Consider the following 10,091-nt stretch of genomic DNA (forward strand, 5'->3'; position numbering starts at 1 on the left):
TGAAGACTCTTATGTATAGAGGATCATCTGGCTTCGTAAAGTGACCTCCCTGAACTGGTTGCGAAAATAGATCGTGTACCATGTTGTCCAAAATCTCATCCTCTACAACTTGATGGGGCATTTCATGAGGGCTATTATCATGGTCATTAGTCTCCACTCTTCTTGAAGACTATGCATTCTCGCATCGACGTTTTGCAATCTCTCAACACCCGGGAGAAAGCATCTGAGGATGTGACACCAAAAGGGAGTTTCATGTACGTTGATATATATTGAGTAACATAGACTAGCAATTTTAGTGTTTAAAAAAACAATGAATACTGGTGATTTTTCTCGGTCCCATTCTCCACACATACTGAGATGTGACATTAGAACTCCATGTGCTCGAAAAATACACCCTCAACAATGATCACATACATTTAATTTTTCGTCATAGCCATGCATCTCGACTATGAAGACGTAATGTTTCATCCTCACTTGAGGATGTGCTCATTGACTCATCAGCATGCACCGCACTAAGTGATGACAACGACATGATTAAACCTAATTCATGACAACATCAAAATATTTGTTATTCATATGTTTACATAAAAACTTCAAGCTAACGTATTAATTATTCTAAAATCTCAATTTTAAATACACAAAACTTATCATAAATATATAAAAACATATAATAAAAACTTACTATCAAAACCTATCTTAAAAATAAAAATTTCTGATAAAAGCTAAATGCGCGTCTATATTTGCATTTACCTACGTGTCTATTTGCGCGTCTAACTTCGCGTCTATATATACGTGTACGTAAACTTAGACACGCATATACACGCGAAAATAGACGTAAACGTCAAAATTCAAAAGATACTTGAATCATTTCTTTTCAAAATACGCATTTTTTTAAATGCTTTTTTTGCACGTTCTAAAGCTCGAGTTTAGCCGACATGCAGTCTCTTCATGCCTCCCCTCTCATGACTCACCTCTTCTTTCACTTCAAAGAGACGAGGGAAAAAAAGAAAAGCCAAGGAGAGGAAGAAAAAAAGAACAAGAGAGAGGAGAACAAGAGAAAGAAGAAGCAAAGAGAGGAGACAAGCAGCAAGCAAGCATCAAGGGAGAGTAACTCACCAAGGAGAGGAAGAAGAAGAAGGAAGAAGCGCTACCACCTGCCACACCAAACACCCAAGGTGAGTCCTCTCTCTCACTCACTCACACACACACACACACACACTCTCTGTATTAGGATCTATGATTGCATTTTGTATAGCACAAATAAATCATGAATGGCAGTCATCGGACTGAAATTAGCCGACTGAGCGCGTTTGCCAGTGCGTCTACGTTTCAATACAAACGCAGGAATAGACGCAAAGCTATGTTTGTTGTCATTGCGTCTGCGGCCGCGTCTCATGGCGCGTATATTCTGCATCTCAGACGCGAGAATACACGCACTCTACAAAGAAGAAGCTGACTTCAGAGACGCGTCTCCAGGTGCATGTATCTTGTATGTGACACAAGAATACACACGCCCTACCCAGAAGCTTTGACTTTAGAGTCGTGTCTCCACGTGTGTGTATTCTGCATTCCACACGCAAGGATACACCCGCACCCAGAAGCATTGACTCTAGAATCGCATCTAATAGCGTGTCTATGCTGCATCTCAGATGCGGATATACATGCGCTCTGACCAAAGGGTTGACTTCAGAGATACGTCTGAGAGTGCGTCTATCCTGCATTTTAAACGCGATTATACACGCACCAGCCAGCTCTGATAAAAAGTAATTTTTTATTTCTTGAATTATACAAAAAAAAATTCCTATGTTTTTTTTGCAAATGTCGCATCCTGGTTCACCTAGCAATGATCCAAATTTGGATCGCATGAATGATACATTAGGCTTATTCGACAGAGGGATCAATGCATTTTTTAGAGGTTTTTCTAATAAGGAAGACTTCATAGGAGAGATGACCAAACACCTTGGCCGCTCTCCCACAGTAGAGATGTTCAGCATCATGTCTAGAATGCCTGACGTCTTTGCCTGACACTGCTTCCCAAACACCAAATGTCCAAACTCCAATTGCACGTACACGTGCAGCACCTATACATGCATCGGCTGAAGCACAGGCGTCAACCACACGCACGAGGGAGTCATTGCGGAGACAGAAGAAGGGGCGTGGAGCCTATAGCCAACCACCTATGTGCCACTGCATAGTGGAAAAAAGCCAAGAAAAAAGCAGTAGAGAAAGTGAAGTCGCCAATACGCAGAGGCGCTACGCATCTAAATGGAAACCATGGGATCGTCGCATTACGGATCGGACAGTAGAGTCGTGGGAGACAGAGTTTGTAAGTATATTTTGATTTCTAGTTTTTTAAATTTTATATTTCTTTCAATTCTTTATATAATTTGTCCTAATACATTGTGTCTCATAATTATTTGTATATATCATAATTGTTTTACAGACTACTATCATTGGTAGGATACCTACTCCTAGAGAGAGAGTTTACCATCGAGGCCATAACCTCGCAGCCACATGGCTTCACTTCTATGAGGAGGGTCTCATCACTGAGGATCAATACAACCGGCCTATGAGGATTCAATAGCCAAAGAAAGTATGTTTTTCTTACTTTCCTATTAAAAGTATAGCTAATTATAACTTTTTCTTTGCAATTGAACGTAAGCAACCTTGATCTTTTATGTGTGTAGAAGAACCCCGATGTGGAGCATAGCAAGGAGAGGGATAGCGACGCTAATAGCCATGGTGGTGCTAGTGAAGATGTTTCTTCTTCAGATTCATAAAGAATCACCATACCTCCTCTATGGCCTTGTTTTCTTGTATATCTATTATCCATCTTTTAGCCCACTGCTCACGACCACGCTTTAGGTCGCAAGCACTTAAACTCCCCATGTAAATGCGTTTTATCTATAATGAATATATGGATTTTTGTTTTCAATTCTCGTGCTTTCAGATGCATTGTGTCCTAATACATTGTGTCTCATAATTATTTGTATATATCATAATTGTTTTGCAGACTACTATCGTTGGTAGGATACCTACTCCTAAAGAGGTAGTTTACCATCGAGGCCATAATCGCGCAGCCACATGGCTTCACTTCTATGAGGAGGGTCTCATCACTGAGGATCAATACAACCAGCCTATGAGGATTCAATAGCCAAAGAATGTATGTTTTTCTTACTTTCCTATTAAAAGTATAGCTAATTATAACTTTTTCTTTGCAATTGAACGTAAGCAACCTTGATCTTTTATGTGTGTAGGCGAACCCCGATGTGGAGCATAGCAAGGAGAGGGATAGCGACGCTAATAGCCATAGTGGTGCTAGTGAAGATGTTTCTTTTTCAGATTCGTAAAGAAGCACCATACCTCCTCTATGGCCTTGTTTTCTTATATATCTATTATCCATCTTTGAGCCCACTGCTCACGGCCACGCTTTAGGTCGCAAGCACTTAAACTCCCCATGTAAATGCGTTTTATCTATAATGAATATATGGATTTTTGTTTTCAATTCTCGTGCTTTCAGATGCATTGTGTTTTTTCCAAATGCACAATTTGATATATGGAAGGAAGAAAAAAAAAACCAGAGAGCGTGTTCTCTGGTTTTTTTTTTCCAGGTCTGTTTTGCGCGTCTATCTGGGCATCTAAATTGCAGAAAACGCGCGTTTATAAGCACGTCTAAAATGTAAAGTACATGTGCTCATACATGTACTACATAATTCAAATTTTTAAAAAAATAAATATCTTTTATAAATGAGATTTTTTGTTTTGCGTTCGTGTCTATCGACGCTTGTAAAAGCGCGTTTATGGGCGTGTCTATATACCTCTCTAATTTTCCATCTAGACGCGCTGGTAGACGCACAAAAGAAATTAAATAGATAACAATTTTGATTTTTTTTCTGCGCTTGTATTCACACGTGTATATGCACGTCCATTGCGCGTCTATTTCTGCGTATAGATTTCTTCATACATGCGACCACAAACGCGAGTTTGTAGACGCACAAATAGACAAGCCGGTAGACGCACCCGTAAGATTTTCTCTCAATTCTAAAATCGCATCTAAAAGTGCGTCTAAGAGGCCTTTTTGTTGTAGTGACTCGAAATCATCATTCCCTTCGCCAACACTACTGTAACAATCAATCTGTACATGAGCTCTCATACCTCTCCATCTGACAGACATAATTATCACCAATAGCATGCTATTTCTTACTCTGATTATCATGATCATCAACTTCATGAACAGGATGATAATGGCCCAGCCCACTCTGCAACCCCTTTGCACATGCTCGATATTCGCATCCTATACATCCTTATGCTTGATGCCTTCGAGAGACAGCGGGCCCTTATTGAGGCTCTGAGAACCATCTCGATCCGCCCACCAATTGTTATCGCAACGCTTTCTTTCCATGAACACAGGACACGACCAACAAGCTAGATATCTCCCGGCTCACGAGGTCGATTTCGAATGGGGCTAAACAAGTGTATAAAGAGGCGAGGTAGTGGCCCATAGACTTGGTGTAGCCTTGCGGATGGAATGGTCGTTTATCCCTGAATTCTTACTCAAGAGATAATGCAAAGAAATTGAAAGAATTGACTGCGAGGGTTTATTAACACCATAGGCCCACAGAAGAAGTAATAGGAATCGTGCCAGAGTTACGAATTAGAGCAAACTGCAAAATAAGCATGTTAAATGGCTATCATTCAAATTTGACGCACTATAAATCAAGATCCGTGGGGTGGTTGAAATCTAAGACATCATTTTCTGATTCATTAGCCCTGTTAGTGCCAAGATAGCGCACTGGTTGTTGAGTGAGGAAGAGGAAAGATAGTCTAGGATGAAAGCGCCAATAAAGTGACGCTCGTCCCACCCCATCCCAAATTAATAACAATATTGTATTTTATAACAAAGATGTGACCTTTTTAATCACTTAATATTACAATATGATTTTTTTAAATTACAAATTAGCTTAATGTAAGTCACAAAATTGAGCCATATGAGTTTTTTATATTTTGGATTTTGTAAATCTTTAAACTAATGCATTCTTGAGTGTCACTCTATTGGCCCCTCACAATCATTCTTTTATAAATGGTTACTTGATAAAAATATCAAAATGATCCAATATTTTTCTTTGAGATTTATATGATAGAAATAGTTTGACCATTAAAAAATATTTATAAAACTCACTCGAAAAAAAGTTATAATAGAGAATTCTTAGATGACACTCTATTGGCCTCTTTACCCTAAGGTTTTGGGAAGCCCCACTACCCCTACTCCTATTGAATGCAACTACAAGCAAAGAGAGTCATCCCACCTCCACTTCTCCCATTGTAGCTAAGTGCAACCCAGCTCCACTTCCCCCATTATAGCTAGGTGCAACCCTGCTCTAAAGAATATGATAGCAGTATGAGAAAGGGGCCAAAGTGATACCTCCCAAAAACAAAACACACTCTCCAATTTTATGATAATTTTGCGAAAATGGTGCAACTTTTATAACAACTTAAAGTTATAAGATACACAAGCTTAATGCAAGTCAAACAATTGAACCATGCAAAATTTTTTATATTTGGAATTTTATAAAACCTTACAACAATGCATCATTAAGTATCACTCTATTGGCTCCATATTCTTCATTTATGACTAGGTCTAGTTGATAAAAATATCAAAAATCCCCAAAGTCTCTTTTGAGCTCCATAAGAGATATATAGTTTGACTATTCAAACATTCATATAATTCACTTAAGAAAGGGGGATGTTTAGATGAGATTCTATTGGTCCCTTTATTCCACAAGGAGATTGCAAAATTTAGAAAATAACCTTCAAGTTTTTTAGAAGAGGTTTTATAACTAATGAAAAGAGTATATTTTAGTTAACTATTGTTGCCTTGAAAGAAAACCTAGAAGAAGTCAAATTGAAGGTTTTTCTATCAGCTCTCAAAATTATTTTTATGAGTATCCATGTCAAACAAAGCCCTGGTTGCTCAAGAAATGTTACTTTGTTAGAAAGATAATGATGATGGATTTAGGGTACCCCTCAAAGGAAACATTCAAAATGATGATTTTCGTACCTTACAGGATTCACATATATCTGCATTCCTCTCTTCTATAAGTCCCACAAAAGAAAAATCAACAAAAATACACATTGCATGCAAGATAGCAAGGGATGGCATATTGAGGAAATTTTTGAAAAGATGGTATAGATTAGAGTCTTAACGTGAGGTAGTACAAGGGCATCCAACCTCATGTCTTTTAGATAATACCCTTAGCATGACAAAGAGGGAAACTAACCACAAATGGTTTACACGTATGAGTGGAAGGTGATAAGATAGAGGGTTAACAAAGGATTGGAAGGAAAATTGAATATACAAAAGGTTAAAATGATATAATATAAAAAGTGCCCTCAAGAAAAACCTACAAATAATAAACTTGAAGATTGAAGAGGACATCAATGTATCCAAGTACCTCCCTTTCCTTCATAGATCCCCCCTCCTCGAAAATTTGAGGGAATGAAAAGAGTTAATATATACATTATATGGAAGGTAGGACACCATTGTATAACCAGGATATGTGACAAAAATTAAGATATCCAATGATTCTCAAAGAATTGTGACATGAATATCTCATCGGTTGCATACCTTCAATGGAAGGTAACCAATATGTAGATGATGAGAACATTAGTAGGCAACATTGTCATTGGGAGTGAGAACATGGAAGGATTAGGATAGGTGTGAAAACTTTTCATTAAAGAAAGAATATTTCCAACCCATGGTACAACTATCCTTGGGTTTAGGGCCTTTCAAAGATTAATAGATATATACTGAAGGAATTGAGAAAGAATACAATAAGCTTCAAATGCAATGCCGAGGCAGAACTAGAGCATCTAATCAGTTGCGGTTGAATCTGATCAGTTTCGGTTGAACTTTCTATGTAAGCTAACCATATCATGTAAGAGCACCATTCTTCATTGCTACATGTAAATCAAAAGCTTCTCTTAACAAGGAAGCAAGAAGAAATGCATGCAATGGCTAGCCTTACAAGGCCAAAGACATCTTTTCTTTAATCTTTAATCTTTATTTTTCTTTAATTATTATTATTTTTATTATGCTTATTAAAAAGAGGTTTTGGGGTGCCGCGTGGCACTCCCTAAATCCGCCTAAAACCTCTCTTAATTTGACATGTGTCTCTTATCGCGCGCGCTCTCGCGAACGACGACTAATGAGGGCGGCTGGAGGGGGTCGATTAACACCACGGCAGGATGGCAAGATGGCGGGGAGCGACTAACAGCATGGCAAGATGGCGGGGAGCAGCTAGCGACCAGCGGCGGCCACCAAGAAGAGAGAGAGAAGGGGGAGGGAGGGACAGAAGAAGAAGTGAGAAGAAATGAAGAGAGAAAAGAAAGGGGGGGAGAGACAATTTCCAAAATGCCAGCACAGTTTACTCCATGCCAGCTCGACTAACTGAGTGTTTAACATTTGTCTCGATAGTATAACGCAGGTCTCAGTAGTGGATTGGTGAACGGCATAGCCTTGATAGAGTAAGAACTAAGGAGATTAAGAAGCAAGAATACTATGTCCTTGACGACTTGATTGTTGAATTGTTAGTAACAAAACATAACCGTGCCAGTGCAGGCATCGATGCTAGTAAGCTCATTATGATTTGTTGGGATCCTTCCGGACTAGCTACATTTGCATGGTATCAAAAGCCCCGGGGTCGAAACTTCGGATTATAATTCTGCAGATATGTGGAATGAAGTCGACTTCCCGTATAAAATGGACCTGGACCACCGCACTATTCCATAGGACAGCCGATATAATGTGCGCACGACAGCTATCTCGATTTGTATATACACTCCCAGTTTTCAACATGCATTATTTGTACGGTACATTAATTGAAGCATGACTGAATTCCGAAGTTCTTTCTTTAAAGATAATGGATCAGCAGAGGTTGCAGTTAACTATAATCAATTATTCTAAATGCTCTTAAACAAGACCTTTCGTGATAACGGAGATGATGGGGATGATAATCGAGGTTCTTACCTGGGACATAAACTGTGACCCTTCTGCAGACGTCTTTCCTTTCTTTGAAGCCGCGTCATGCGTTCCAGCGTTGTTTTTGCAGTTGCGCTTCATGGTCGGCACAGTAATATCCTGAGGTCTGCTTCTGCTTGACATGATGGTGGACTTGCGTTTCTGTCTTTTCTCTCCTGCGCTATTTTTCGAAGGTGACAGCATCAAAACCCGATGACAAACGTCATCATGTTCCTCATCATTCTTTTCTTCATCTCCATTATCATCGTCATCAGCCTCATCATCAATATTTCTCTCGATCTCAAGGCATGATGGGGGCGCTGCGCTGTAGTACAGCTTTGCGTTTCTTCCTTGATTTGGCTTTCGAACACCTAGACTTTCAGATCTGCATGTCATGATTATCGAAAAAGTTTGCGAAGCACTGGTCAATGTGTGCGTTCAGGGCAGTGTTGGAAGAGCACTGAATGACAAGGCATACGGGGCATTTCTGCTGTGGCAAATATTTATATTCACGTGATCGATATCATCAGGATTATGCGGATCATTGCAATGGCAAGAGTTTTCTGAATTCTTGTAATAGCCGCTTCATGATTATAACGGCTGCCATTAATCTCATAATCATTATCAGCAGCAACAGCAACAACAATGTTGAGAGCGTCGACATCATTATCCGCTGGCGCTGATGTGGGACTGCCGTCCGTACCATCCACCGTATCCACAAGCAGGGCCAGCAAGAGGTGTTTGCCCTCGCTTAGATGCTGCTTGAGCAGCCATGGCGAGAAAGGCTAGCACCTGGCTATGTCCTTTTCCCGCCCAGAAGCGACATATCCCCTATGAACGATAATGGATGATGATCATGAGGCAGCAAGTGACCAACTTTCCTTGTCGAATTGTTAATTTATGGCTTTGATAGTGACGCCCTTCTATTACACTTTATATTTATGATGAGTGAGAGAGCCTAATTAGGACACATGTGATCATTTTCTTCCTAGCTAGTTCTGTGACAGGCTAATGGATTTTGCTAAAGAATACGGATCGAGAGGGAGAGACCTACCGAAAGGTGAAGCTGGATGGCGAATCTTCCAAAATGGAAATTTGATGTCTCCTTGATGTTGCAACGCCAGCCTGGACATCCGCGGGGTAGTTCGCATCTTTATCTGTCTCCTTCTTGGAGTCCGGCATCGCAGACCCAGCTGTACTGGCTTGCCCCTTGACGACTCTAAAATTCTGACGATGGCCATCATCGGTCGGCCCCAAGAAGGTCCCCTGGCAGAACGCCGCTGGTTTCTGAGACGTAGCCTTTCCTATGGTTGGTGTGTCCACCTCAAGCTGCAAGCTTGCCTGATGCGCATAGGATGTCGGAGCAGCAGCCATCGTCATAAGGGAGGGTGCCACGGCTGGTTTGTCTTGCGAGAGGTGATACACGGAGAAAGGTAATGCCTGCGGAATGGATAATGACCTGGCGATGTCACTTCCATCTGCCGGATCAAGCAATCATGGAGGTAGGGGAGCGGCTCTCCATGGAAGTAGGGCCGGGAGAGGACAGGAAGGTGCTCCATGAAGGGGAGGAAGAGAGACCGAGAGCAGAAGGAGCGCGCAGGTCAGAATAGGGGAAACAGAGGCACGAGCGAGCGCGAGAGGAGAGAGAGAACAAAGAAAAAGTGGCTTCTCGTTGGCATAAGGGAAGGAAGGCAGCTTTTACGATCCTCTCCCTCTCTCTGTGTCGGGACTCGGACGCAGTTTCTCTCCCTTCCAAGCTCGCGGCCCTAGAATCTGTGTTCTCTCTTTTGTGGTAGTGTACCGTGGTGTTGGAACTTGGTATGCCTGCTCCATCCATGTGGACCCTACCATTTCTGATGTCTGCCCTAAAGCTTGGGTCGCCGTCCGTGGGTGGGACGCTCCGGTGCCATCTGACGGCCTGCGTGACGCGTCTCGTCTGGTCCCCGCCGGCCCCCGGGGCCCGCGCCCTCCTCTCTCTCTCTCTCTCTCTCCATATTATACCAATATCTGGATAGAACACTTCAGTCGGACAGACTAGACTCTCTCTCATGTCTGATGAACCTCAGCCTTAGGA

General features: G+C 41.2%; 1 protein-coding gene across 1 annotated transcript in view; it reads right to left on the reverse strand.

The window, feature by feature from the left end:
• Positions 1 to 9,665, reverse strand: part of LOC148020735 (uncharacterized) — a 31,855-nt gene extending 22,190 nt beyond the window's left edge. Inside the window, exons 1-2 of the mRNA XM_087699443.1 lie at positions 9,072 to 9,665; positions 8,027 to 8,848 (exon numbers count right to left, since the gene is read on the reverse strand). Of these exons, the coding sequence (XP_087555569.1) occupies positions 8,027 to 8,413 (387 nt within the window). The 5' untranslated portion in view covers positions 8,414 to 8,848; positions 9,072 to 9,665. The remainder of the gene's footprint in view (positions 1 to 8,026; positions 8,849 to 9,071) is intronic.
• Positions 9,666 to 10,091: the final 426 nt, after the last annotated feature.

The sequence above is a fragment of the Lygodium microphyllum genome, chromosome 18 (genome assembly GCF_053477565.2).
Source record: "Lygodium microphyllum isolate KBCC chromosome 18, Lygodium_microphyllum_v1.1.10, whole genome shotgun sequence".
NCBI classification, from domain to species: Eukaryota; Viridiplantae; Streptophyta; class Polypodiopsida; order Schizaeales; family Lygodiaceae; genus Lygodium; species Lygodium microphyllum.